The following is a 27460-nucleotide window of genomic DNA, read 5'->3' as shown; positions in this document are numbered from 1 at the left end:
GATAATATCAAAAAATATTGATGTCGATAATTTCGCTCACACTTCAGCAATATTTTGTCAAAATATCGCTATAATATCGAAAATATTGAAAATATAGATGTAATGGAAAAAAAGAAAAACACAAAACACACACACAAAAGGGATTCAAATCCTTGCCATTTCACTCCTCTAATTTCTTAATTACCATGTTGCTTATGTTTTTGTGATAATATGCTAAAATATGTATATTTATATTGTTTTACACATAGAGATGATGAAGATAGTGAAAAATATGAACCTCATAGGAACTCTACGTAGTACTAAGTCATTCATGTATCTTACTATGAAATGTATAAAGTGTAAAATATTGTAGTAAATCATTATATATAAATGATTATGGTGTGTTTAATCTTCTTTCATTAATTACTATATATTTTCTATACTCACAGTGTTTATGAGCTTGCTATATAATCAACTTAAATCAGTTAAACCCATCATGCAATGCATTTCCTTCCAATTTTTTGTGATAAACTAATAGATAATTAACTAAATAAACATCCTCCAAAGTTTCAATAAAAATTTCCAAGTTTTTCTTACAATTTCCGTGGCTTTTATTCAATTTTTATCGATATCGATAATATTTCAATATTTTCATCGAAATTTCCGTGTTTTTGGAGTATTGATATTTTCGATACCATCAATATTTTAGACCTTGGTTGCAGCAATGCTTGTCTTATTCAGTGTGCATATCCTCTAAAAGTATTGTAAGCTACCACATTTAATAAAGATTTTAAATAAAAAGGAAAAACTGTCAGTTTGGTGCTTTTCCGATTATTAATCCTCCGGCAAATTGTTATTATTATTTACGAAATATGTATCACATCACATCACATCTCTACGAAAAAGGAAAATTGGAAATATCAAATATTCATTGCCAGAACGCACCGTTTAGCGCACTGCGTCTCTTAGAGTAACTGATGCACGAGCGCGAACCGAACCAATCACGTCCTGCCATGTCCTCCATCTCAATACACCTTGAACGTTGACCAGGAGCATAAACCCCTCCCACATTTTTCTCCGATAGAACCATAAAAAATAAAAATAAAAAAAAAAAGAAAGAAAGAGACTGGGAAGCAGAGGCTACTCTCTCAGACAATTTCACGGCGATATCCCGGAGACAGGTAACCTCTTTCTTCCACTATTGGTTTCGTCGTCATTGTTTATTACACAATTCGTCTACAGTCTCCGCCCCATTTTGTATTCTGATTTTTCTCTCGGAACGTAGGATTCTGTTACTGAATTCTCCAATTTGTTTAGCATTTTGTATATAACATGCATAATATGTATAATCTGATTGTCTGGGAAAAAACTTGTCTTTTGATATTATTAATTGGGATGTTTTATTCTTGGAGCATTGTAATTATTGTTTTTAGGGTTTTAATCTGCCTACATTCTGGTTGAATCAAGGGAATTTTACGCAATTTCAAATGATGAGAAAGAAAAGGTTTTTGTTTTCATTCAACGCATGTAAGTTCACTCATTTCAATGCTGATTGGGAAATTTCTATGATACTACAATAACTTTATGCTCTGTAGAGTCTGTATTGTCTAGTGTTTAGGATGATCATAGCATACTAATAAGTGGAATGTTATTGATTTCAGATGCACTTTTTGTAGTTGTAGATGGACAATGAAGGCAGTCATCAACCCAAGCAAGAACGTTCAAGGACTAGGTGGACAGCTTCCCTTGATAAGACATTCGCAGACTTGGTTGTTAAGCAGATTCAATTGGGAAACAGACCCAACAATGTCTTCGACAAGAAAACATGGAACATTATTCGTGACGAGTTTAACAGGGAAACAGATCTGAACTTCAACAACAATCAATTGAGGAAGCACTTGGATGTTCTAAGGACGCGCTTCTACGGTCTCAAGTCAGCTTATGATCAAACTAATGACTTCACTCTGGATGATTCTTGTTGTATCGAGTTTGCTCACCTGTGGGAAGACCTTGGGGTACAGCCTAGGCCTGAAACAATTAAAGTCAAGGACTGTCCCATATATGATCAGCTCTGCATGATATTCGCAGACTCAACCGCTGATGGGAAGTATGCCCAATCTAGTCACTATGAGGGGTTGGACAAGTCCGCCGGAATAGACAATGCAGGTTTGAGTTCCTATCCTGACAGTGAAGCCCCTCCTCATTCTGAAATCCCACCATCCTCAAAGCCTGTGCAAGGAAATGCATTATCAGCAGAAAAGGTGGCCAAGGTTATAGCAGAGAGAAAAAGGAAACGTCCATCTGAGACACACTCTTCAGAGGATCAAAGAAGCAGAAGGGATCAAGAAATATGTGATACCATGGCACAAGCCATGCGAGAGATGATTGCTGCCTCGAAGTTGAGGAGAGCCACAGCAATGCCTAGTGACAAATTTTCGATAACAAATTGTATTAGAGCACTGGATGAGATTGAAGGCATTGGCGAACAGCTCTACTTTTCGGCACTGGACCTGTTTGAGGACCCTAATTTAAGGGAGACCTTCCTCTCTTTAAAAGGCAGTCAAATACGGTTGACTTGGTTGCAAGCCAAGTGCAGTAAAACTACCTATGGTTAGAGGTTAGGAGATGAACTTTTTGGCTAAAGGATAGAGGTTAGAGGTTAGGGGTTAGGGTGTGAACTCATTACCCATGGTCATAATATGACTTTTCCTTTTAGTGAAAACTTATAAAAATGGCACCTCATCTTCAATGACATAGCTAGGATTTTATTATGATATATGGTTTCAGGATTGTTGGAAATTTGTTCATCCCTTAGAATTTGCAAGCAGCAGAATTGGGCATGTATTAACAATATAAGGAGTTTGTTTGTCTTCAAAAAGACCTCCTCGGATCGCAAGTTTTTGGGACTAGAACCATTTGGGTACGGTGGCCTTCAGATAGACAAAAGGTCCCATATTTTTCATATACCGAGTAGTTGAACTTGAGGCTCAACCATATCGACAAATTGAAAGAAGCATTCGCATGAGCCTGTACACCACATAAAATCTGGTTTGGCTTTACCATTAATGGGTTCCAAATTAGCAAGTCTCATTTTTATCTCTTAGTAAGTATACAAAGAATGAGGATCAATATCATGACAACTATATTTGGCTCAAAATTCAAGATAAGTGAAATTAATATGGCACATGAAATGTGTATTACAGCAACTTGACTAAACTCATTACAAAACTAATCGGAGTGTGCAGCATGACTTGGAAGCTGGTAACAGAACCAAAGACAGACGGCAAGTGGCATCCGCAACCATTTATCTTCTGAACTCTCTTTGACGCCAATTAAGAATAGCCTCCTCTTCTGTCTCTGCTACAAACAGTACATGCAGTACGGTCGAAAGATAGATCAGGTCAAGTCCATTTAGTTCTTGAATAAGTGCTTTACAACGAGAAAAGGCAAACGAATGGACAAATCATAAATCCAAAACACGAACATGCAAGTACAACTGCACCTTCCAAAGATACAATCATACAGTGCCATGATCGTTCTCTTCCACATTCTGTTTTTTAAGTCTGTAAAAATCCAGCATTTCTTCCTCCACCGGATGGGTCTTGCCTACTATGACAAGACAATGAAGAGGTGCTCCAAAATCAACCGACTGCAGTTCCTTCATTGTACCAGAAACTATCTTCTGATCCTCACTTCCCAGCCGAGCAAGCCCAACACACATGGTGTTTTCATCATATGCTGCAAGATAATCCAAGAATCAAAACTACAGCAACTGGAAGTTGTCTTAAGTTGTGTACAAGCCAGACAATGGATAACATTTATGTTTGAAAGTGAAGGCCTCAATATATGAAAAATTTGGGACCCTTGCCAGATTCTCCTTGATTCTCCTCAACCTCCAAAAGCTGCTCAATTGCAGTGTTTATTGACATATATCTAGGTGGTTCATACTGCTTCCTTCCTCTGAAAGATTCAAGGGAGGCAGAAAAAAGTAAATAAGCTTATGCAACAGAAGAAGCAAAACACATAAAAATAAGACACAGTAAATCCTTCCAAGCTAAAATCAAAGAGAAGGCAGTCAATCATTTGAACACGGACCTGCACAAAGATTCCAGAGTAGGTTCCTTCACTCGTATATCTACAGTGAAAAATAATTTGTGATGAAAGTTTCAAGCAAGATAAGCATCGTTCGTGTCACACTTTAAATGAGGAAGTATGAAGAACCCAACCTAACAAGCAGAGAGTATGCAGTCCAAGCCCACGATTTTTTTGAATCTTCTCGTAAAAGCTATCAGGTCTCCAAGTTTCAGTGAAGAACGGAATTGAAACTGTCTCTCCATAGTGGTAGAGTTGTAAGCCACAGATTCCAACTGCATTCATCACTGATGCATTATGTACCACTTTGACATCAATCCCCAACTTCTTGGCTCGAACAACAAGATCAGTGTGAGTTGTAGCTCTGTGTTACAGATCAAATTATGCAAGAAAAGAGTGCAGTAATTAGCGTACAAAGATGTTCCTTATTGCTTTTGGATTGTATATTCAGAAAAACTTGATTGATCAAATAACTCGCCCATTATTTCAATCATAAGTCCTATATTCTACTTCTTCAAGTGATCAAATAACTCAATTAAAATATAAAGTTGTTGGGAACCAAATTTTAGTTACTTCTCAAAAACAATTCTTTGGAAAGAAATATATAACATAATAAGATGCCATTCAAAAGATAACCAAATTGAAAAGCCAAAACAAGGAGAATGCTCCACTTGTACACATTAGGAAGGAAAGAGGACATACCCAAAAGGATCTCCAACTACAAGAAAAGCCACGTCAGAAGCAGCAGCTGCACTTAGAATTTGGTCGGCCTTCTCCTCCACCGTTTCTCTATCTGCAAGTGTGACTGGTTTTCCATACAAGTTTTCCTGTCCATTGAAATTTCTTCAGAAATCGAACACGTTTTGCAAACAAATAGAGCAAGAGAGAGAGAGAGAGAGAGAGAGAGAGAGAGAGAGAGTGCGGGCGAAAAGTGATACCAAAGTGGAAAGGCCGTCGGAAGAGAGACCAAAAGAGAGGAGGGATGTGTAGGCTTCTATGAAAATCTGGTCACATTTCTTCACTGCTTCTAAGCCTCTCAAAGTGATGTCTTTCTCGTCCCCCAATCCCAATCCTACGATGTACAACATCCCTCTCTTCCCAAAACCCTCGCCTTGCAAAAACCCTAGTTGGAAAGCCAGGTACCACCCACCCACACCAACGTTTCAAACTCCCACTACTACTCAGAGGCGGCCAGAGGAAGACGAGTAAGCTGTCCAACACAATACGCATGGGCTGGGCTGTCCAAGTTCGGGCCTCGCCAACAAAATTTATTTAAACGTGGACGAGTTGGCTTAAGCCCAACCTATTTCTTGTTTATTATTGTTGTATTTCTTTTAGTTAAATAGCAAGTCAAAGTGGGATGGCAATTTTCCACACTGGTTAGGGTGTTCTTGAGATTTCGATCTTAATGGGAAATCGGTTATGGAGACGGGTTTGGGAAAATTTTCGCATATGATGTTAGGGGCGAGGCAGGTATGGTATTCTAATCTCCAACTCAAACACACCATATATTATTATTATTTTAAATATAAATATATTGTTGGTTGGCTTCTAGTCGTGTACTACAGCTCCTGCAAAATTTTATATTGCACATGTTATATTATACTAGCCTCTCAGCACGCGTTTTAGCGCCTGCAAGAGGCTTTTTAAAATTTTTTAAAATTTATTTTAGAATTAAAAAAGATAATGGGTAGTTGAGTTCCATAAAAATAGGATCCATTATCTGATTTTTCTATTAATTTTAATTTTTTATATATAAAAAAGTGTGAATTTACCATATTATCCTCATTTAATTTGTTGGCACCAAAACTGAACAGATAAAGATGAGTGCAACTTACAAGTGGTGAGGACGATCTAACAGATCGATTGAGTGATAGATGTAGATTCTTCTTGTCCTTGGATGCAGATCCTGAATAAAAGAGAGTTGAGGCTCGTGAGGTCTATGGAACCGGTGTGGAACCAGCCTAAGACCCTCCGATGCTAAAGTAAGTTTGTTTTCTAAGAGCCTTTGCTGTTGACAATATATTAGTATAAAAGTCAAGCTGAAAAGTCTTACCCCTGTATTGTAGTGAAGGGGCCTATTTATAAAGGGCATCTTGTATGCTCTTAGTACTTAATTTCGATGTGGGACTCGTGGGAGGGCCCTATGAAGTCGACACGAGTCTTTAGATATTTCAGGCGGGTGCTTCGAGGTTGATTCTGCAGAATCGGTAGGAGATACCGATTGTAGTCTATGTTGGGCCTGTAGCGACCTTTTGCCCACTTGAGACAATATCATCGGTAGCCGATGCTGATTGTTCGGAGCCTTGGGCGCTTGGGTAAGCTTCTAAGATCCACGTGTCGCTGTATGAACGGAGGGTCAGATATGGTACAAACATAATTAATAATTTCAATTATTAATGTTTGTATTAACAAAGGGCATTTTCTGGTATTTTGAATGTTTCACCATTCTTTACCTTTTGCTTTATATATATAGATATTCAATTAAATAATATATATATAAGTCTAAAACAAAATTTACCTATTGTCTGCTGCCCTAAATATGCTCTAACTTTTTTTTTCTCATTCAAAACTCATTATTTCATTGGTGTTTTTGCAAGGAGATGTGATGAGGAACTTGTTCCCCAATAAAGACAAGGATGGGAATCCCCAATTTGAATATTATGGATATAAAGGTGGAAATGGGAGAGAAAACTAAGGGCATGTTTACGTATCAGTAATGGGTATAAGAAGAAAGGGAATGATTTCCTTTCCTTACTTTCCCTGCTTTTACTTGCAATCATGAATGAAAAAATGTGTAGGTCCCACTTCAAAATCTGTAATCACATTCCCTCAAAACCAAGAATCAGATTAACTAGGAAAGGGTAATTGATTCGATTCCCATTCATTTTTTCCCTTACTACCTTCCAAAAATACCCTTAGGCCCCGTTTGGTTCACAGAACGGATTTGATGGGAAATCATTTCCCATGTCATTTCCCCAAGGGATGGGAAATTGTGATTCATTTCCCATGTTTGGTAATGCCGAGAAAGTAACTTGAAAATATTACTTTATTTCCTTTCCCATGTTTGTTTTGAGTATGAATGGAAAGCTAATTTTGTTTAGTTTCCCAATTTTACCCTTATCAAAAATATGTTATGAATTAAAAAATAAAAAAGGAATACCAATAGTTGTTGGATAAAACTGTAATTATAAATTATTAGTAAGGACAAATTAGTCAAAAAAAAGGTGCATTTAATGCTAGCCTTACTTTTCCATGAGAAGGGAAAGTAAAACCCAAGGAGGGAGGATGGCTTCACTTTCCCTCATACTTTCCCATGTGCCAGACAACGATTTCCCATGCCTGACTTACCAAACATGGGAAAACAATTGATTTCCCATCCCAAAGTTTCATTTCCCATGAACTAAACGGGGCCTTACTACTTTAAACCCTAGAAAAATAAAAACTCGCATCACTTTAATATTATCAAGATTATGCTTAGGTTATTATTATTTGATTTCGTTCAAATATTATTTGAAATTGGTTAGTTTAGCACCACAATCTAGAGGAACATGGACATAAAACAAAAACTACTGACATTTGTTAGTATAGCACCAGCTTTCGCTGATTGATGTAAATTAAGCAGAGCATAACAAAACTAATTCTTGTTTCATCTTATTCATAAATAAAACAAAAAGGAAGAGAATCAATCATGCGTGGATCAGATGAAGGTATGAAAGCAATTGGACACATCAATGTTGAAAAGGTGAGTAGAGAAAAGAACCAAAAACACTCAAGATTTCTTCTCAATATATATAATTCCTCTTTTAAGTTATCCCTCAACTTGGAAGAGAATCCAATATCCCAGTTACTTCTTCTTCTTCGCAGACTTCAGTCATCGTCTTTGAATTCTCTGTTCAAAACAGAACACAAGAACACAAAACATAAGTTAGTTGCCACTTTCTAAGAATCATACGCACAACAAAACCTAAAAACAAAAATTGCACATGAAATGATCCCATAATAATAATATTATTAATACCTGCGATCAAGGTAGCGAGGTTGAATCCCAGAACCTTGGCATGTGGTGCAAGTAAACGAACCCACCCCGTCACAATTAATGCAGTTAGACACTTCTTTCTCATCCCCACCAAGCTCCACTACGACTGTGCCAGTTCCCGTACAAAACCTGCATTTTTCTGCGACAGAGAAGACCAAAACTACAACTTGTTTACAAACAAACTCACCATTCATTTATATTTTCACAACATTTGATAAATTAAAAACACAGCTACTACAAGGAAGGTAAAATGGTTTACTACTTGCGCATATATAACTCTATATATTTAAACAAAAATTAAAGGGAAAAAAAAACAGTTTCTTTATTACTTACGTGCGCCAGTTCCATTGCAAGGGAAGCATGGCTGAGTGTTGTCTCGCTTTGCCTGCAATTAACATTAACCTTAATTAGAAGCTGCAACTAGTACAACTAGTATCTAATAAGTATTATTAACACGCCATTTTACTACAAATTTCATTAATTAATTATAATTTGATACATAGAGTAGAGGGGAAATTGCAATTACTCACAGCACTATCAATTTGGGTTTCATAGAAAACCGGAATGCCAATCCCAACTGCAACACTCACCAACCCAACTGAGATTGCCACAACCTGAGATTCATGCTAATTTCAAATGCCATAGAAAACTCTTCCAGAATTTAAAAGAAATGTGTTCAAAATTGGGAAAGTAGTAGAAACTTGATTTCGAAAGGAAAAGAGTGGGAGGAAAGAACCGTGTTTTGATCAAGATCCAGAGCTCTAATGCATGGATAGGACCTGGGCGACCGTTGATTTCCTGCAAATTTGTGGGATATACATAAAGAAGAAGGAGACGTGGAGAGCTTGAGGGGGCAGCAGAGGAAGGGAGAGTGAAGGCGGGGAATTGAGGGCGCTAGTGACATTTCCAGGTCAATTTTCTGGTATACAAACTACAAACAAATTAGTAAGACTTAGAATTCCACGAGAAATATTGCAGCATTTTACTTGAAACTCAAAACTGAACAAGACAGACAGAGAAACACAACGCAATGGAATGATGGTAGAAACGAAACCAAGGACCAAGCGATGGTGGATTTGGATATGTGGGGTTCACAGTTGGCTCTCATATCAACCACCAGACAGCCGAGTGGAGAGCTTTATCTATCACAAAAGTTCACAACACAAGCTCAATGTTTTCCCCTACGTGGCTCCATCCTCGGCTATGAAAATGTATTCTTTGGAATTTAGATGGGTTAAAGGAAGCCCAATTGTCTGGCCCATCTCAATCTTGATGGGCATATAACCAGCAAATGTACGGCTTTCAACATTTTCAACAACACAAACCACGTCCAAAGTTCAAAAAAATACCACCTCTTGCCCTTGGTTAGATGTTTGTTATATATATCAGAAATGACAATGACTGAAATTTTACCTGGAAAATCAGACCTGATAAGACCCAGCTAACAATAAGAGTATGTCACTTTCAGTTAGATGTTATCTTAAACTACGCTTACAACCCAAGTTTACATACATCAATCAACAGCAACCGGGATTCACCTTTCTACTCAACTCCAACTCTGATATCAGATGCGACTTCATCACGTTATTTCTGAGAATTGTTAAATCAGAACCCTTTATCGGCTGAACCGCGTTTTGAAAGAAAAAATGAAACAAATGGAATAGAAACTAGAGGGCCACAAATTTACATCAGTCTACTACAACCATTCAAGAACCATCCCTTGGTCCCACCTACTGTTTATAAGCTGGCTTCCCAAAGCTAAAAATTTGAAAAAGGAGCTGCTTCAGCGGCCTGCAGAACGAGCTTTCCTCAACCTTGCACGTGTAACCCGAATGCTTTCCTCCATGACTGTCTCTTTTGGGGGAGGGTTTGTATCTTCAGTCGATGAAGAGGATGCCACTGCTTCAGTCTGCATTGGTTCAACCTCCTCAGCTGGGATAGATTGGCTAGTAGCTTCAGATGCAGCTGCTGTCGCTTTTTGAGTATTTGAAACTGCTGCTTGGGGGGCGGCTTTAGGCTTTGTTGAAGGAGCTAATGCTTCGGCTATCTCCCTTTGGTCCTTACTTGAAGTAGTACTAGAAGTGGGAGATGGCGGTTCTTCAGGTTGCAATTGTGTTTTAGCAGCTGGTTGTTGATTTGGAGATGGAGGGGGTTGGCGAGCAGCAGGGGGTTGACGAGCCCTAACACCTTGTTGTGGCTGCAATGTCAAGAGTAACAACTTTGTCAGCAGAGGCAGTTGAATAATGTATAATGCAGTACAGCCGATATAGTAACTATAACTAATAAATACCATGCAATGAAGGTGCCCAATGCAGGGTATTAAAAGACATGCAATATACAATCAATGACTCATGAAACAACACAGCATCAAGTAGTCAAAACTTGAAGGAAAAAGCAATTTATCTCAGGTAGGATTACTCTGAATCCAGTACCACTCTAACCAAGGCAGAAACAGTCCACTGTAATTACATGGAAGAAATATATAAACGATATCCCAAAGTTCACACCAAAATAGCTTTTAGGAAAAGAGCAACATAAAAGTTGGAAAGACATTCATAAAATAGCTATTGAAAAGGGACAGCATAAAAATACAGAATTAAGCAATTGTATTCAACACTGCCTTAATAATTCAAGGTGCACTAAAAATCAATAGCCTGGATGAAAACAAAAAACAATAATTTTATAATAACTTGTTCCAATTGATTGGATGACCAGAACGGTAATGTTGCATTTCAATAGTGACAGGAGTTAATGGTAAAATTGAACATTGGTGTCGGAATCATGTCATCATACCTGAGCAGGGCGAGGCCTTGGTGTCGACTGTGCAGCAACATACTGCAAAATATCAAATATTCTCGTCTGACCATAGCTTGCAGCTCTTTGCCAATAAACAACTGCAATGTCACCCGCCCTGGTTCTTAATTCCAGCAAGTTCCTATCAATTTCATTCTCATGCTTTGCAAGATATGGTCTAAAGAAGGAATCATACACATAGGTCGTTCCCTGCAACACATAGACAGTTGTGAGTATGAGAAAAGGAGTACTAATAATAATAAGGGAAACAAGCAATTAAACAAGCTGATAGCCCCTTATGGAATCCTATACCTTTGTTTTAGGAAACCACAGATATATAATGAAGAGTAACTTAGCTTCACTATACATTGGAACCCTTCAGTAAAAAGAAAAGCCAGAATGAGACAAAGAAGTGGCACAACAGAAGCATATTTAAAATCCCTCAATATTCAAATACAAAATCCCTACCATGAAACAAAAGCATCGCCAATTCTCTCACATACAGTCAAAACAGCCACCAAAATCCTGAAATTCAATGGGGAAAAGAGGGTTATCACTAAGAATTATTAGGAAATGTAAAAGACTATTTCAGACACAAAAAGCAATTTATACCAATACTGGCACCAAAAACGAAGTTGTTCAATCTCTGGCTTGTTCTTTTCAACAGTTTTGTAGCACTCGTAAGCTGGATAAGCATAGCCAAGAACCATCCTGACAATGCATTAAAAGGGGAAAGTTAAAATTTGACAATAATCATAAGTCCCTTCAAAAGAAACCGGAAAGTGAGGGTCAATTGATGACATACACAAGTCCTCTGGTAAGAAAGGATCCTATCATCTTGTAGACCTGTCATACACAAAGAAAATAAAAGCTGGGTCACACAAACAAGTCTGGCAAAATAATAATAAAGGTGTGAAAGTATAGAAACACAAATAGCTCAATTCAATAAGAAGCAACTGCAAATTTTTCAAAGCCAACATAACTAGCAAACGAAACATCCTTCAAGAACTTTCATAGCAGAGAAAATGAAATTGCTTTTTCTTTTTTCTTTTTTTTGTTGGTAAAAATTACCACAATGGATAAGGCTGATGAACCATAGAAATGGCCCCACCTCTTGTTGTTTTCCTAAATCAGAAAATACATTTTCGTTTTGGTTTACTGGAATTTAGCAAATACCAGACAGATTTACCAAGAATCGGAGGAGAAACGAAGTATTTGGACTGACTATAATTTAAAATCGTTAATTGTTATCCTCCACAAACAAAATCCTCATTCAAATTCAACTGAGCTCGGTGTAACACCAGATTTGTACAAAACAACACGCTCAAGCAGATGATCGCACCGTACGGAAATTAATTTGAATTTTTTTTGGAGCCAGCATAGAAATTACCAGCATTCATTACCCCACAAAAATGAAAAATAAAAACCATTTAAATTTCCAAAACATAAAAACCACAGAATGCAATAATCCGATGCTGAAAAGAGCCAACACATTACCCAATCTCATTTTTCATGAAATAAAATAATACGCTGTTAAAGAAAAGAAATAGTACCAATTAGAGTCTTAGAGAGAGAGAGAGTGTGTGTGAGAGAAATAAATGAGTACCTCTTGACGACTATTTTGAAATTGTTACGGATTGAAAAGAAAAATACTATATAATGAGAGTTATTCGACGAAGTTGAAAGAAAACGAATCGGCGAACTGTTCGGGGATCGCCGTCGGAGGAAAACGGCGCCGCCGAAAGGCGTCGACGAACCGTAACGATGTCGGCGGCGGAAGAGACTGAAAGATAGATAGAGAGAGAGAGAGGAGAGCAGTGTTTGTGCGGTTTAAATTGCCATTTGTTTGTTGGGTTTGCTCCTTTGGCCTCGGATGAGATTGGATTTGATTTGATGCGGTGCGTTTTAATAAACACGCGCTCTCTCTCTGTCTCTAGTCAGTCTCTAGAGAGTAAACATTTTGCTTTTGGGTTCCGTATCGGTATCACCGTATTATCACGGAGAGCGAGTTTGGTGTTTGCGTGTGCATATAGGTTGAAGGCCAATCGCCACGTACATTAGGGCTTTGATCACCGTTAAAGTTGAAACACACGGGTCACGTTTTCCTTGGCCTTTAAATCTTGACACCTCAGCTGCCGGGCCCGCATCTCTGGTGTATGAAAATTCCATTTAAAGCATTTTTGGCTTTGCGCCCTTTTCACCATTTGAAGCCTAAACAACATGTTATAATAATAAGCATTATTTTTCCGACTATCCAGTGGCAATGCGTGATTGAGTGGCCAGGCAATTTCACCACGGGGCGGGGTTAGAAAATGTGTATGTTTGAGAAAATTAGATAAAGTGTTTGATCAAACAGAGAAAAGCAAGAAAATAAAATTAGATAAAGTGGGGTTGAGATTCTTGTCGAGTATAAAGTATCCGATGAAATGGATTATGAACAATGATTAACGAGCAAAATATTAAAATAATTAAATTTAGATATGGTGGGGTGGGGTCTACGGAAGTAACGGTAACATATAACATCCCTAGTGTTTTTGAAAATAACACTGGACTGGAATGGACCCACCCATTGTCCAGCTCCAATCTCTTTTATCTACAGTATTTATTTTGCTATTTGAAGTGCATTTTTGCTCACCATTTTAACCATAAGTGTACTCTCACCACCATCCTCAATGCTTGACATGTGTCCATAGACATAACCATAGTTAACTTTTGCTTTATATTTATGGAATCATGATTATACCTATAGACACATGTCAAGCATTGAGGATGGTGGTGAGGATATACCTATAGTTAAAGTAGTGAGCAAAAATGCTCCCATTTCCGCAGTCCCATCCATCCCCTTTGTCATTGAAGATGCTTTTCGGTTATTTCACATCTGATATTCAACTTCTCCCTCCCTCGTATGAAAGAATTGAAGATAATACAACATTAGAGCATTTTCTTCTTATTATAAAATTAAAACATGTGAATTAGTTTAGGTGTCAATCGCTCAATGTTTACCTTGAGATCACAAATTCAAATTTCATCTCACTAATTATATATATATATATATATATAAATGAAAACTGTATGACGGTGGGATTATGGGCTAAGTGGTGTGGGGTTGAGTTGGTAAAGGAGCAAGCCAGAGGGCATAATGAGGTGTGTCGTAAGGCCCACTGTGACTGAGAATCTGAGATGGAGGGGGGTTGGTTTGGACTATACCTATGCCTGTATCTATATGACCTGTATCTATATGAGATGAGATGAGAAAGGTCATGATCCTTTCCTGCTTTCCTGCTTTCCTGCTTTCCTCCTTTTGGCTGTTCCCTCTAAGAAAGAAGAAGCAAGCAAAACATCCGACCAATAAATTAAAGTTAAAAAAAGAGTGTACGATAAATGAGATTCTCCCCGCTCTTTCTTTATCAATGTGGCCACCACACCCACATGAGAAAACGGAGGAAAGAAAGAGAAGATTATTGTAGTAATTGTAATGTATCCTCTCCTCCTTTAGTTTGGTTGGAGGAGGACCTTGTGATGTGAGCATGGATGATAAGTATACATCATCGTGAGTGTCATCCTTACACTACACCCTAGCAGACGGATGGATGTAGATATAGTGATATACAATTTGTAGGAGAGGTCATCATATTCATATATAGGTCTGTCTTTGTCTTTCCTGTGTGTTTCTGTTTTTGTCAACCACAAGCCTTGGATATTGGATGAAGAAAATTTAGATAAAGGCGAGGATGAAGCATGTGGAAGTGGGGAAGGTTCCAAAGCGTTGGATTCTCAAAGTTACTTACTACTGGAGACTTCCAATGCATATGGCTTCATTCATATTCACCTCTTTCCCCTCATCTCATGTCCTGCATGTGCTTCTCATTATTTCAGTTTGTTGCCCTGTCACTCTCAACTCAATGCCCTACCCCCCACCCATGTTTCACTCACATTTCAATGCCCTGTTTCAGTCTCACACACTCAGTCTCAGCTAAAGCATGTCTTGGATCCTTCCTTGGACTCGCTCAACTCAAATTATTATGATGATGAATGCATGTTTTCGGAATGCGTTGGTTATAATTACTAATGATGTTACATTACTATATTCGTATTGTATGTATTCTTCCTTAATCCAAACGTAACGTTTCTCTTCAATTTACTCTTTTTATAATAAAGTGTAACTGGAATTATTGGTACTGAACCAAATTACTCTTTTTGATAATAAAGTGCACCTGGAATTACTGGTCTTTACCATTCACATGTCCTAATTCTAATCCTATGTGTTTTTATTTATTTATTTGAAGACTTTTTTTATTCAGAGGGCTGATAACATACCAAACTCACACACACTATATGCATGCTATGACTCGAACCTAGAACCTTTCATGGGAGAGCAATTATTCCAAACCACTAGACTAGTGGGTCCTTTGCCTAATCGTATGTATTTAATTTGACTAAACACGGCTAGACTACCTACTTACCTATCCGATCCAATTAAAGTATTCTATGTGTCACTTCATTTTATGGGACTCTTCCCATCAAACTCGATTCTTTCTGATCCATTCCATATATAGGGAGCCTATTGTGGATCCTAAATTTTAGCTAAAAATGTGATTTAAGGAGCTCATTGTGGATACTCTAAGTTGTCAATTTAAGTCCTACTTTATGATATTTAAATTTGATCATGAATAACAAGTCATGTGAAAGAAATTATGGCGACGCTGCAAGTGAGTGTTTGTGTGTAAGTTCACATTGCATTGTTAGTTGAGTGGAGGAGCTTTGTTCTACATTTGCATCACAATACAATCTTTTTAATTAATGATGCCAACTGGTGGTTGAATTATAGATAGATAGATAGATTGACTCATTGAATAATGAGCCCACTAAATATATACACCTCAATTATGGGAGGCACAGCCAAGCCACCCCCACCTACTACTTCTAATTACTAAATGCCTTGGTGACAAATGCCAATCATCCACCCACTAATACTATTATTAATCAACGTAGCAGGAACAGAGAAACGTCTCTTTTCACTTTAGAGTTTTGTTATAATATTCTTCTGCTGAACGCCACAAATGCGATAACCGTGTGGTCGAAATTGGGAGGACTGGACGTAACAACTAACTAACTACAGTGGTAGGTAGAAGTGTCTGCCATATCTGGGCCGTCGATTCTAAAGCTTCCGTCCACCTACGGGCTTACATCGACTATTTCTTAGAGCAACTCCACCAGTCCGGGCAGGAGAGGGCCTAGGCCCTGCGAGGAGGTTCCAACGCGCAAAAGTAAGCTTGGGCAAGGCGTGGAGCCCACTAACTCGGGCAAGCCCACGAGGAGAAATGGCCCGACTTGCTGCCTTCGGGCAGCTTACATCATCGCTGATGCCATGCTGGCTTCAACGCAATAATTCGATTTTTTATTTTTTATTTACCATTGACGCATGAATTACACGCACTAACATTAAAAAAAATTGAAAAACTTGCGCTAGAGCAGAGGTGGATGGAACATCCTGTATAAGCACAGCTTTACCCAGCGACTCTAAGCCATGTGGTGACTCCTGGAGGGTTAGATCTTGGTTTTGTTCTCCAATCCAACAGCTGCCAATTTTTTGGCTTAAAAAATCCAAATAATTTGTAAAAAATACCAACAAATTCGGAATTTTTTTTTCTCTATAAATACCTACTAAAATTATTCACTTTCCACAACAAATCTTCATACAAATTCTTCTCCTTCCAATATTATTCACTTTTCACACCCAATTTTCTACCACTAAATTTCATTTGTGTAAAAATACAAATAACATCTTCCATTGAAGCCGGAGGGTCGTGGACACACTTTCGAAGAGGTCAAAATCTTGGTGATGAGGTAAAAAATTTATAATTGCCGTTTTATTCAATTTAATGTCATTCTTTTTTATATTTTCTTGCATTTCCAATTTAATTTGTTTAATAGATTATTCAAGGCAAAACAAAAAAAAAGAAAAACCATTACACATGGTTCCTCAAGTGAACAATGCCCGTAGTTGATTCCCATGGTGCGTTCCGTGTTAGAAATAATGATATTATTACAGCATCCAAAGGAAAATACTCCCCCACGTCGTGATCCGGTGAAACCGACTTCGTCAATGATCGAGTCATCCTTGTACTCGATTTTGTCGGACTATGAGGACATGGAGTATTTCAATTGTATGATGAGTGAAATGTGAATTTTATAATAAATATGGACATATAGCAACCGAAAATCCTATACAAAAATTTTATCTGAAATTTGAGATGTAAATTTTATAATAAATAGGGACACATGGCAACTGAAAAAATAACACGTGACAACCGAAAATCTTATCCAAATTAATCGTTTAAGTATAAAAATAAAAATATGTTAAAGTGAATAGTATTTGCCCTTTGCCATGACAATGGGTGGAAACACACCTCGTCTTGCCCTTACATTTTGCCATGGCGAATAGGTGGAAGTGCTCTTACAAGTTACAACCCAACCCAGGACGTTGACACTTGACAGTGCAAGAGGCCAAAATACTCTATTTCTCATTGACTTGATTATACAGAAGAACGCAATTTTCAGAGAGCACTAATGCAAAATCCTTGAACTGAAAATGATGTTGCCAATTGACTTGGCAATTTTTATTCAATGTGTATGGTTAGGTAGGGGGTTTTTACCTCAAAAATAAAGACAGAATCCTTGACCTTATTTTCAAGGCTTGGTTGACAAATAATCTCAACAAAGCAAAACTCAAAACACGTATTTAGAATAGCAGTTACTTGCATGCACCCCCTACCAGACTCCCCCATATATCTGCCTCTCCGCACGTCGCAAGCCCTAAAATTGCCAAATGAGGGTGTTTATCTCTGGTTTGACTGAAACCGGTTATTCGTCTGCCTTCACATGACCCATATAGGTTGCATAGATTAGATGGTTATAGGCAGCCATCTAAATGGCATCCTCGCCGTACATTGTAACAAATTTCCAGCAGCAACTATGGATTTTACTATAAACAAGATATATAAAATAAAAAGGTCTAGCTACACAATTTCATATCAAAACATGAAAAGAACATGGTACCCTTCATGCCATCTGGAGCAATCAACTACCTGATTCCCATTTACACTACGGTCAATGTCCATTGGCCAATGCTGCACCACTCTTCCCAGAATTGTCTTGAAGGAGAGGTTATTTGCTCTGGGTCCAGTCCTAATTCGCTGTAAGTTGCAGCAAAGAAAGCCGTTAGTTAATTTAATCAAATACAGGTTTCTTGATTGTGAAATAGGTAGGTCTGTAAACAAATTGTTATGTAGTTTTTTAAGGAACAACTTCCAGGAACATCCTTTGTTGCTGTTACACAAATGCTCCATTCCCTTTTTGCATCAAGGAATAATTGTATAAGATTCCGAACAAAATAGAAAAACTCGAATGGAGTTAGCTGAAATGGAGAAAGGATGTATGCTAACCCCATAGATCTGTCAGGCTGACTTCAGGCTCTGATCTAAACCAATAATCGTCATTGGCCTGCAAAAAGAATTAGTATACACAAATCAGTTAGTAAGGTTAATTATGACCAATGACAGAAAAGTAAATACATTAATAAGTAAAATGCTGAAAGAATACTAACATTGACGTGTGAAGGAATAATCTTCTGAATCCCAGAAGATGCCTCTGAGCCTGGTAAGCCGAGAATTTCAGAACTGTCCTTTTTATTACCCTGATGGTATGAAGAAAGCCTTCCGTCTTCCACTCTGGAATAATCACTACTATTCCAAGAAGATGAACCCGCTGATTTAGCTTGCTTAACAGCAATATTCTCACGTTGCCCTCGGTATTTGCTACAACATTGAGAATATAAAGTGTCACACCAAAGTAAGAAATCGTAATCCGCACATGAGAGAGAGAGAGAGAGAGAGAGAGAGAGAGAGAGAGAGAGAGAGGGGAGGTAAGGATGAGTTAGATAGCCTAGCCTATGCATGTATGCAGAAAAAATTACCTCAAGAGGTACAAATGTATAGGTCCTATAGTGCTTCTGACGATCATTCTAAACTGCTTTTGGGGAAAACAAGTATCCTCCTGATCAATTAAAAACCAAGTTAGATATTTTGCTAATTACAATACAAAGTCTCAAACCACATCCATCCAATGTACCCACCTCATCATCAGGATCAATAACTTCAATATAACTAGCTTGGGGAGCTTTTATTGCAATAAGTGTTTGATTCTGTAACAACAATAGCAGTAAGAAAACATTGGGGTTGATCAATAGTTAAAGCACAAAGCAATGGAAGTTTCAAAGATCTAAAGTCAAAAAATGACCTGGAAGCAACGAAGGCTCGAAATATCTTCCTCCGTCAAAAATAGGAACCTAAACAGTTGATTTTAGCAGATTATAAAGTTAAAAATGGGAAAAGAGAAAGGGAAAAAAACACCAGGACTTAGAATATACTTTTTATTCTTTTCATCTTCCTCCAGGGCCCTCAGAAGCTCTAGCTTTTCCCTGAAAAAATAACCCCTTTATAGCTCAACATACCAGACAGAAAAATATCTGAATGCTTCTAATTCTAAACAACCAACCTTATAGCATCATCAAGCCTGCATTCTTCAGCATATAAACTTTCAACTTCATCCTGAAAGAAAACAAAATGTTCTTCGTGGTTAGAGAGAGTACAAATACTTCAAGTTTGCAACATGATTATCGCAACAGAGTAGAAAGCCTGACTTTTGCTTGAAACCAGGGATGGCATTACAATATGTCACCACTCACGACCAATTTCAATCATCCAAACCTCAGTTAAGATTTGAAATTGCTTGTCCACCCAAACAAATAGTGCATTAAATTTAGGATAAGATAGCAACTCATTTTACAAAATAGTTCAATGCATTGATAACCTTGAAAACCAACAGATCAGCATCACTATTTGAAAGGATGTAATAAGTCTCGGTAATGTTTCAATAGTCTTTCAAAGTTGGCATACACGACACAAGCACACATGCAATGAGCAAGACGTTGAGTTATGAACAAGATCCAAATGATTAATATTCTACATGCACCTGTATTCTAGAAACTTGATCATCTAGCTCCCCTGGTGTCGACCCATCATAACACCTGCCATTAAAGTGCTCTGATCATATCAAATCATATATAAAGTACCAAATAAAGGAAAGTGAAGATTTATATAATTACTTCCAGCGTATATGATTCTTTGAAGTTTTCTCTATCAAATTTATTCCTTCAAGAACGTTCGTAATATCATATATCCTCCGCTTTTGAACCTGTAACAACCAATATGTAATAAATTCAATAGGTTACAGTTCAGACATAACAGCAAGTGCATGCTACAGTCTGACTATGGACTCTGATATCAAAGACATTTGATATACCTCCAACACCTCTGCCGTTTTGTTCAAATCAAGGGTTCTATCCTTGGCCTCTTGAATTAAACTAACAAACTTCTTGGTTAACAAGCCTGCAAACAACATATTACACCCCTTATTAATCTTGATATGCCACATCCAGGGAGAAGGCAATACTTACCAACACATACCGAATGAATGCCTGTAACAAAGTGAGTGCTTTAAAGTGTGTGCAAAGTTAGATAGAAGGAGAGGGACAACTCCTAATGATTTTTTTTTTCTTTTTTTGATCCTCAACTTACCTAAAGAGCTGTCATAGCGGCACCCAATAGCTGGATTCAGACCATTATGAGAATCCGCAGTTGATCTTTGAGTCCCAGCTTTCGTATGCTTAGGAACCTTTGACTTAGGGTTATGTTTTCTACCCGTGCAGGACTGTGGTATAGATAACGACGGGTCATGAAGTACCTTGCTCGGTCCAGCAGCAGCTTCATGCCCACCAATCTGAGCCACATCATCTATTTCCTTCTTTGGTCTCAACTGCAGCAATTATTGCTTATAATAAATATGAGAGATGTGCAGAAAGAAAACATATCAAGCATGCCAAAATCTATAGTGTAATTAATCCCACCCTTCAGGTGTGGGGACACCTCGTGGTATTTACCCAAAGAAAATCTATAGTGTAATTAATTTCTAGGAATTACACCATTCATGGGTATCGTAATTTTTATATTTAAAAAAAAGGAGAGGAAAAAAAATCTTGTGGCACAATGAAACACATTTACAACAGCATAAAACTAATAAAACCGCATTGAGACACACCAGCAAGTGTAATCAACTCTGATGATCCCAATTGTAAAACAACCTGACTTCTGCCATCATTGTTGGTAGTCTTGAATAATTTAACTAACAGCGAATTAGTAAGACAATAAATTAAAGAAAAACAATGCCAACTTTGCATAACTCTAACATGTAAGTCTCTTGGACTACAACTGATTTTTATTCTCTGTCATTTCTTCTTTTTCTTCTGAATAAGTTGTGAAATTCTATAGTTTGTATCATCCAAGAGCGTGTACGGAAAATTATTACTAAAAAAAATTTACAATTTTAAAATCCGTGTAAATTGTAATTAAGACGTAGATTGTGCAGTTAATGTGGGAAGATACAAGATAGTATGACCATTTGTTAAGAGAAATTATTGCAAACAAATCACGAATTAACCATTACAAGCAGGATGCGAAGGAAACATCAAAGCCACCGGCCAATAAAATCCACAACTAATTATCAACAACAGAGAAGTAAAGAAATCATTAAAGCAGTAAAGCCTCTAAACTTTTGAAATCCTTCCTATCAATCAGAAACTGAATGTTTTATAACGAAATAGAAGAAGAAGAAGATAATGACGATGATGATGGATTGCGGTGATCGTACTTGAAAAAATCAATACCTAACACGAAATTAATTCCGAAACGAAAATTGAAATCGAAAAAAATACGACGATGAGGAGCAAAAACTCACCGCCAGCTTAGCAAAAGCAGAATGGGTGTCCGCATGAGAAGCAAAAGCGCTATCGGAGAGGCGGTGGTGGCCGGAGTCGATGGAAGGAGAGAAAGCAGGAAATGAGTGGGGAAGAAGACGTTGAGAGGAAGGCAAAGACGGAAGCAGATAGCTCGGATGGTTCTGATGATTCTGAGTCTGTGAATGAGAGTGCAGCAGCTGGAACTCGAATTGAGACGGTCGAAGGAGGCGATTCGGATCCTCCATCTCCATGGGTAAGCGGGAGAGAAGCAGAATTGAAGAATGTGAGAGAAAGAGGTAGGTTTTTGAGTGTTGGAGGGAAAGGGGAAAATCGACTGGGATGGATTTTGAGAGATTATTATATATGTATGTACGTGTTTTTAATTACTCTCTAATTTTGTGAGTGTTTGTGTTTTAATGGGATTTCAGAAATGGAGAAGGAAACCAAACACAAATCAAACTCGAAGCACAAAGCGAGAGCGAGAGAGAGAGTAAGCGCCGTCAGTCAAGTGACGCAACAGCGGGAAACGTATGCGGATGAGTTCGAATCCCCTCGCCCCGCCTTTCGCCTGTCACCGTCACTTCGGTTTTTATTGTAATTATAATTTGCATCGCCTTCTTCTTTATCTTGGGCTTGGGCTTCCAAATGGGCCGATGGCCCAACGTTCCAAATTTATCATGCCCGCTCAAACATAGTAGGCTCTAATTAATTTTTTCTGGCCTTGATTCTTTACGATATACGAATGTAAAAGTTTGCTCACATTTTTATTTTAATTTAACCATGAACGATATTTTAAACTATTTCAATGGATGAGGAAGGGGTTCAAACTCGGTTGAAAGGAGGCGAGCACATTCCACGTCAAATATGATGAAAGTCTACAACAGATATAGGTTTCTGGTATAAACTTTAAAATCTAAATTCGCAAGAAAAACAGAGCACCATCATTATTCTCATTAGGCCCAAAAAATTACCGTACAAATACATAAGGGCCACAACCAACAGATTGCAAACCCTGCAAGAGAAAAAAAGCAGTATTTGCAGGTTTATAGATAAGTCAAAAATGAAAGCTAGTGTACATATTGGACGCAGTGGGTTTTGCTCACGAACATCCATATAACAGCAATTCACGCCTTGTGATTTAGTTCTTTTAGAGGTAGAATCAGTTGGGACTTATCTTGGTCCCGCTGAGAATGTAACCACCGAATGCATTCATCTGCATGCATGGATGGGTTCTTGATGGAAGTACCTGCATCAATTTATTCAAAAAGAAAGGAACATCGGTCGATCTTTTCGTCACAAGAATCATCATACAAACACTAAAACAACCAACAGATGCATTAAGAAGACCAAACCAACCTGATATTCACGTAGCCAAGGTTCTGAAATTTGCATGCCAATTGCCATTTTTCCCAGTTGTAAATTGTGCATGCATGTTGCAAGAGGCTGCATTTTAAAGACAATAGTGGTTTTAATTTAATCTTCCACCAAGAAGTGAAGAATCCGTATACACAAATCATTAATTTGGTATGATAAAGCATTTGAAGCTAACAACCTGAAGATACTGATGATAAATAGCAAAAGGAGCTGAATTTGACATAAGTGGAAAGATCTCCTTAACTAAGCTCCAAGTATCCAGCTCTGGTGCTGCTATTATTAAACTGCAAAGAGAATGTGGACCTTATCAACCAGATGCTTCTTTCAACTAGTAAACTAAACATGCAACCACAATACTTACCAAGAGAAACCATGCTCTTTCCACGAGCTGATGATTTCCTGTGGTGCTTTTTCTCCCAGTTTTGCAGGTTTGGACATCTTGATTACTGGAGAACTGGTAGACTCAGGAATAAGATCCGATATCACATTTTCAGATGCAAGAGAGACTTCTTCCATGCTGACTGGTGAAGAAATTCGGTCCTGTTAAAAAAGGATATCTGACACAATTAAGAAACTGCAAGCCCACAATTGTGCAGACAAAAAATGAGGAGTTGCTTACATTTGACTGACTTTCCATGTTACAAGAGTCCGAATCTTGAATTACTGGTTTTTGCAGACCATTTTGCACAGAGACGAGATCAGTGAGAGGAGACCTCACAATCCTGGAACAAAAACATACATATAAAGATATCTCAAAAATTGGTCAAGTACAAAAAATTAATGCAAACCGAAGTGCACACGGAGTAGGTGGGGTGGGATCCATGATAATTTTGGCAAATCGACTGGAGAATAAAGAATTTTCACCCTGGTTATCTAGGCATGACAATCAACACCATAACCTAGGTTTATAATGCACTAGTAGGAAATCCATGTGATGCACATCTTCTTTGGAAAAAGCGTAAAATAAAGCAATTAACAGAAATTAAGATTCCAGGAAGAGACAATCAGTAATAACATTAACATTTGTCGATAGACTAATATAATTGGAAAATATCGTTTCAATTTTCAATTTTTTTTTAAACTAAGAAAAGAAAAAATAGTTTATTTTCTTTAATTTCATGGAATTGAAGATTTGCCTCCAATTTCTTAATTCAATTTGCAGTCCTCCGATTTCTTCTGTTTCTTTTATGGCATAATGCCTGCATACATAAAGAGTAGCAGGATTTCATCTAACTGTATATCCTATAATAGTGCAACTCATAGGCAGATGTACCTCTTGCAAATTTCATCTCCAAAGTTGAATATCCTCGCTATATCCATAGGATAAGGCGAGCCACTAATGTATGTGTTGCAGACATAGCCCGTCCCTGTCGAACATACAGAAGTATTCAACATCCAAAATGTCATAAAAAAATAGTCGCATTTGCACAAAGTGGCCACAACAAAAAGATTTCCTTTTTTACTCTGGATATGGTTATACTTCATTTCACTACTTCAACACCCATAGATCTTGTTTACTTACTTTAATTATAAATTGAAAGCAACACATAGTAAAGGACACTTGGGGAAAAAAGAAACATATAGCAAACCTCCTAAACGCTCTGCCACAGCTCCAGTAAGAAGTCCTCCAACCATATCCACTACGAGGACATCAGAATTTGCAGAGACATTTGCCATGGAAAGCAGAAGAGATAACGTATCCATTCGCAAGAATCTGAATCAAAGGCAACATGTAATTCATAAATTCTGAGCAAAAAATATGAGGAAGTCATTTACCAAAAGTAAAGGAAAATTCATAAGTGGCTATGTCGTTACCCAATCCTAGTCGGATACTTCTTTAAGTACGCCTCACATATACTGAGAGAAACAAGAAGAAAGACAAGTCAGTAAAAAGAATTTCAGATAGTATGGCTCACCCAAACCAATGTTAATGCAGATAGTATGGCTCTTCATAACTCTTTTAGCTTCAACTGCTTGTGGCGATGTGTCCTGTTTATTTTCTAATTCCACTTATTTGGAAATTCCACACCATCTTATATGGAGCTCTTAATCATATAGCTTTAAATCCGAAACAACTTCATCATTAGATGATAAAATAACCAATTAAATAATAAACACCCAACAAGAATTACAGGAAGAACACTCCTGTCTTACATTAACCAATATCCCAAATTTCAATGGAAGTGTCTCTCAAATTGTAACTATGACATATTTCAGAGAAGCTACTAATTCAAATGTAAGAGGTAACCTTCTAGTGAAAGGGCGCCTCAGAAGTACAATGGGAGCATATTTCTTTTGCTTCTTAAGCCTATATTTCTCCTGCAGACAACAGACAGGCAGGAAATCAGCTTATCTCAAATAAAGACGAAAGTAGCACTCACATAGTCTAATTTTACCTGTGAGAACACAGTCTTTTTCTCAAATGTCGCACTGTTTGCAATGAGAGCTTCAACAATTTCATCACCAGTTGCACCCAGTCTGCATCAAAAAATTGTCAGCCTCGGTCAGCATTTCTCGGAAGGAAGATAATATGCCAGGATAGCGAACATAGATAGAAGCAGGATAACATATGTATTTTATCCCAAAAATTATAAGGCAGGTGGTGCACAAGTTTTAAGAGAGCTGCATCAGAAGTGTGCAAAGATACAAATTAAATCCTTGAACAGTTTGTTCTCACCGTCGCATCTCGTTTATGTCTTCTCCAGTTAGGCTTTGCGCTTTATTGTTATCAACTAATGCTCGATTATCTCTCAACTCATCTGTTGACTGGCCATCACCTTTTTCTAGAACATTATTACCTGGAACATGAAATTTAAGATGAAACTAAATTTTACAGTAGAACACACTGCCATAAACATGCAAAATAAACAAAGAAAATAATCTGAAATTTTTGAAATAAAAAACAACACCTTCTGTGGACGGAGTATAGCGAGACAAATACGGCCCTTGCGTTCCGTTTTCAACGCGAAAGAAAGAACCAAAGGGGCAGCCAAGCAAGGGTTGCAGAGAACAATTCTTATTCCCAATCTTCAATGTCCTGCACATCCATTACACATTTAGCTGCGCTTATTTTAACTGAGCATGCGTGTGAATTTCCAAGACTGAGGGCAAAAATTGAGAGCGAAAGACTTACGCTCCGGCGGAGAGACGAGCGAAAACCAAACGGTCGCCGTCGTTGATGTCAAGCAAGACACTGCAACCTTCCCAGGTCGATCTAGGGCTTTCAAATAAATCGCTTTGGGGCTTATTTTCCGACATATCCAGTCTTTTATGTTATATTGAATAAACACTCCCCTTATTATAGTCTTACCGCGGATCCCTTTCTCAATAAATTGAAGAACGGACTGGGAAGAATTTTACTTGAAAACACAAATTATTAATATACAGGCATCAGAGATGCATTGCTGGGACTAGAAGAGCGTCTGAGTGACTGACGGGCTCAGATATTTCAGAAAGACAATTTTGAAACGAAGCCATCAATAAAACCTTAAAACCCCAACTCGATTCGACAGTTAGCTAGGGTTTAGTGGAGAGTATGCCTTGAGGAAGATTTTAAGTTTAACAAGTGGTTTGTTATCGAAATCCTTAAAAAAAATTGTCGCGATACATGTTTGCCTGGACGGTACTAAGCCAAGATTGATGTCGAAACCTTAATTGTAAAAACTTGGGTGAGTAATGTGAGTGTCCAAGCCTGATCGAGTCATAAGTGCCCTAAAGTAGCCATACGTTTAGGGTTCAACACTTGAGAATGGTTTTGTAACAAGTTTGGAAACTAGGGTTTTTGTTCAAGACTTGGATTTGGTATCAAAGCCAGATTCTCTTGTGAAATGCGCTTGTATTCTCCTTTCAATTTAAGTGCTCTCATCCCCTTCTCTTCAAGGGATGGTGGGGAGTGAAAAGGATATGTTCATTCATGTATCCCAATTACCTTGACGTATGAAGATTTTGTATATTTCTTAGCTCCAATGACCCATTCTCTTCAGGGAGAGAAGGGGAATGAAGAGAAGTTTCCACTAAATTAGGAGGAATTCTCTTTTGTCATTGTCGATGTTGGTGATGTGTTTCGATCTTTCTCTACAACATAAAAAAACCTCTAACCCTAAATACTACCTATTTCTACTGCACTATACACCTAGCCTATAATCCTAGCCCGCCACCGTTGTCTACCTTGCTATTGCCGCCACTACCTCCATCCTACCATCCATCACTATGCCAAATGTTAATGCCTTTATTTCTTCACCTACTTATGTTTCTACTTCACCTACTACTTCTCTTACTCCTATCGTGATGGTTCATACTGAATCGTCTACAAATCTAGCCTTGGGATT

The 27460-nt window shown here is 37.8% G+C and overlaps 6 protein-coding genes across 16 annotated transcripts; 1 reads left to right on the top strand and 5 right to left on the bottom strand.

The window, feature by feature from the left end:
• The first annotated feature begins 1005 nt into the window (after nt 1-1005).
• Nucleotides 1006-2753, top strand: LOC110771088 (L10-interacting MYB domain-containing protein). 6 transcript variants are annotated; one of them, XM_021975331.2, is made up of 3 exons: nt 1023-1160; nt 1447-1506; nt 1656-2753. In XM_021975331.2, exon 3 carries the CDS (start codon nt 1662-1664, stop codon nt 2592-2594), a length of 933 nt encoding a protein of 310 aa, XP_021831023.1. In that variant the 5' UTR covers nt 1023-1160; nt 1447-1506; nt 1656-1661; the 3' UTR covers nt 2595-2753. The 6 variants fall into 6 exon arrangements, with proteins under 6 accessions (XP_021831021.1, XP_021831020.1, XP_021831023.1 ...); XM_021975330.2 differs by having other exon boundaries at nt 1641-2753; XM_088247279.1 differs by having other exon boundaries at nt 1413-1506.
• A 371-nt stretch (nt 2754-3124) lies between these two features.
• Nucleotides 3125-5251, bottom strand: LOC110771090 (Tetrapyrrole (Corrin/Porphyrin) Methylase). Of its 3 annotated transcripts, none has more exons than XM_021975336.2 (7): nt 5010-5251; nt 4774-4898; nt 4206-4435; nt 4075-4114; nt 3848-3939; nt 3482-3717; nt 3125-3339 (listed from the first exon to the last, which is right to left on the bottom strand). In XM_021975336.2, the coding sequence occupies exons 1-6, from the start codon at nt 5157-5159 to the stop codon at nt 3497-3499; spliced, it is 858 nt and encodes a 285-aa protein (XP_021831028.1). In that variant the 5' UTR covers nt 5160-5251; the 3' UTR covers nt 3125-3339; nt 3482-3496. The 3 variants fall into 3 exon arrangements, with proteins under 3 accessions (XP_021831028.1, XP_021831027.1, XP_021831026.1); XM_021975335.2 differs by having other exon boundaries at nt 3125-3336; XM_021975334.2 differs by having other exon boundaries at nt 3125-3717; nt 5010-5250.
• A 2449-nt stretch (nt 5252-7700) lies between these two features.
• LQY1 (DnaJ/Hsp40 cysteine-rich domain superfamily protein) lies at nt 7701-9313 on the bottom strand. The gene is made up of 5 exons (XM_021975320.2): nt 8847-9313; nt 8641-8724; nt 8444-8495; nt 8093-8249; nt 7701-7963 (listed from the first exon to the last, which is right to left on the bottom strand). The coding sequence occupies exons 1-5, from the start codon at nt 9012-9014 to the stop codon at nt 7942-7944; spliced, it is 483 nt and encodes a 160-aa protein (XP_021831012.1). The 5' UTR covers nt 9015-9313; the 3' UTR covers nt 7701-7941.
• Nucleotides 9314-9543: 230 nt separating this feature from the next.
• Nucleotides 9544-12856, bottom strand: HVA22G (HVA22-like protein G). The gene is made up of 7 exons (XM_021975319.2): nt 12510-12856; nt 11709-11749; nt 11516-11614; nt 11372-11428; nt 11216-11279; nt 10904-11113; nt 9544-10307 (listed from the first exon to the last, which is right to left on the bottom strand). Exons 2-7 carry the CDS (start codon nt 11738-11740, stop codon nt 9894-9896), a joined length of 876 nt encoding a protein of 291 aa, XP_021831011.2. The 5' UTR covers nt 11741-11749; nt 12510-12856; the 3' UTR covers nt 9544-9893.
• A 4451-nt stretch (nt 12857-17307) lies between these two features.
• ATE2F2 (winged-helix DNA-binding transcription factor family protein) lies at nt 17308-22387 on the bottom strand. Of its 3 annotated transcripts, XR_002528832.2 has the most exons (14): nt 21758-22366; nt 20542-20779; nt 20267-20352; nt 20070-20158; nt 19937-19991; nt 19460-19512; nt 19332-19382; nt 19202-19250; nt 19038-19106; nt 18879-18958; nt 18510-18720; nt 18349-18406; nt 17992-18099; nt 17308-17779 (listed from the first exon to the last, which is right to left on the bottom strand). XR_002528832.2 is itself a non-coding variant. In XM_021975344.2 (13 exons), exons 1-13 carry the CDS (start codon nt 22007-22009, stop codon nt 18092-18094), a joined length of 1299 nt encoding a protein of 432 aa, XP_021831036.2. In that variant the 5' UTR covers nt 22010-22365; the 3' UTR covers nt 17308-18091. The 3 variants fall into 3 exon arrangements, 2 of the variants coding, with proteins under 2 accessions (XP_021831036.2, XP_088103176.1); XM_021975344.2 differs by having other exon boundaries at nt 17308-18099; nt 21758-22365; XM_088247050.1 differs by lacking the exons at nt 17308-17779; nt 17992-18099 and adding an exon at nt 18107-18255 and having other exon boundaries at nt 21758-22387.
• A 289-nt stretch (nt 22388-22676) lies between these two features.
• LOC110771076 (eukaryotic initiation factor 3 gamma subunit family protein) lies at nt 22677-26833 on the bottom strand. 2 transcript variants are annotated; one of them, XR_015832941.1, is made up of 14 exons: nt 26266-26833; nt 26042-26169; nt 25810-25930; nt 25529-25610; nt 25381-25451; nt 24948-24989; nt 24722-24846; nt 24406-24499; nt 23752-23854; nt 23494-23672; nt 23311-23416; nt 23115-23201; nt 22866-23004; nt 22677-22770 (listed from the first exon to the last, which is right to left on the bottom strand). XR_015832941.1 is itself a non-coding variant. In XM_088247049.1 (13 exons), exons 1-13 carry the CDS (start codon nt 26388-26390, stop codon nt 22918-22920), a joined length of 1350 nt encoding a protein of 449 aa, XP_088103175.1. In that variant the 5' UTR covers nt 26391-26832; the 3' UTR covers nt 22677-22917. The 2 variants fall into 2 exon arrangements, 1 of the variants encoding a protein (XP_088103175.1); XM_088247049.1 differs by having other exon boundaries at nt 22677-23004; nt 26266-26832.
• Between the last annotated feature and the right edge of the window lie 627 nt (nt 26834-27460).

Source organism: Prunus avium, chromosome 1, assembly GCF_965620075.1.
Source record: "Prunus avium chromosome 1, drPruAviu1.hap1.1, whole genome shotgun sequence".
Lineage (NCBI taxonomy): Eukaryota > Viridiplantae > Streptophyta > Magnoliopsida > Rosales > Rosaceae > Prunus > Prunus avium.
Note: the sequence above shows the minus strand (reverse complement) of the source record. Positions and strands in the feature narration are given on the sequence as shown.

Bases quoted from the DNA above. Each gene is read 5' to 3' on its own strand.
- LOC110771088 (XM_021975329.2), top strand. From the start codon at position 1,662: ATGGACAATGAAGGCAGTCATCAACCCAAGCAAGAACGTTCAAGGACT.
- LOC110771090 (XM_021975336.2), bottom strand. From the start codon at position 5,159: ATGTTGTACATCGTAGGATTGGGATTGGGGGACGAGAAAGACATCACT. The intron at 4,436-4,773 runs GTATGTCCTCTT...TCTGTAACACAG, and splicing joins GTAGTTGGAGATCCTTTTGG to AGCTACAACTCACACTGATC. The intron at 3,940-4,074 runs GTCCGTGTTCAA...TGAATCTTTCAG, and splicing joins ACTCTGGAATCTTTGTGCAG to AGGAAGGAAGCAGTATGAAC.
- LQY1 (XM_021975320.2), bottom strand. From the start codon at position 9,014: ATGTCACTAGCGCCCTCAATTCCCCGCCTTCACTCTCCCTTCCTCTGC. The intron at 8,725-8,846 runs GTTCTTTCCTCC...CATGAATCTCAG, and splicing joins TGGATCTTGATCAAAACACG to GTTGTGGCAATCTCAGTTGG. The intron at 8,250-8,443 runs GTAAGTAATAAA...TCTCTGTCGCAG, and splicing joins TTGCAATGGAACTGGCGCAC to AAAAATGCAGGTTTTGTACG.
- HVA22G (XM_021975319.2), bottom strand. From the start codon at position 11,740: ATGATAGGATCCTTTCTTACCAGAGGACTTGT. The intron at 11,429-11,515 runs GTATAAATTGCT...ATTGAATTTCAG, and splicing joins CGTTTTTGGTGCCAGTATTG to GATTTTGGTGGCTGTTTTGA. The intron at 10,308-10,903 runs GTATGATGACAT...TTGACATTGCAG, and splicing joins CAAGGCCTCGCCCTGCTCAG to CCACAACAAGGTGTTAGGGC.
- ATE2F2 (XM_088247050.1), bottom strand. From the start codon at position 22,009: ATGGAGATGGAGGATCCGAATCGCCTCCTTCGACCGTCTCAATTCGAG. The intron at 19,251-19,331 runs GTATATTCTAAG...TCAACTGTTTAG, and splicing joins GAAGATGAAAAGAATAAAAA to GTTCCTATTTTTGACGGAGG. The intron at 18,721-18,878 runs GTAATTTTTTCT...TCAATGTTGTAG, and splicing joins ATACATTTGTACCTCTTGAG to CAAATACCGAGGGCAACGTG.
- LOC110771076 (XM_088247049.1), bottom strand. From the start codon at position 26,390: ATGTCGGAAAATAAGCCCCAAAGCGATTTATTTGAAAGCCCTAGATCG. The intron at 25,611-25,809 runs GTGAGAACAAAC...TTTTTGATGCAG, and splicing joins GACATAAACGAGATGCGACG to ACTGGGTGCAACTGGTGATG. The intron at 24,500-24,721 runs GTTTGCTATATG...TATGTTCGACAG, and splicing joins TGTGGCAGAGCGTTTAGGAG to GGACGGGCTATGTCTGCAAC.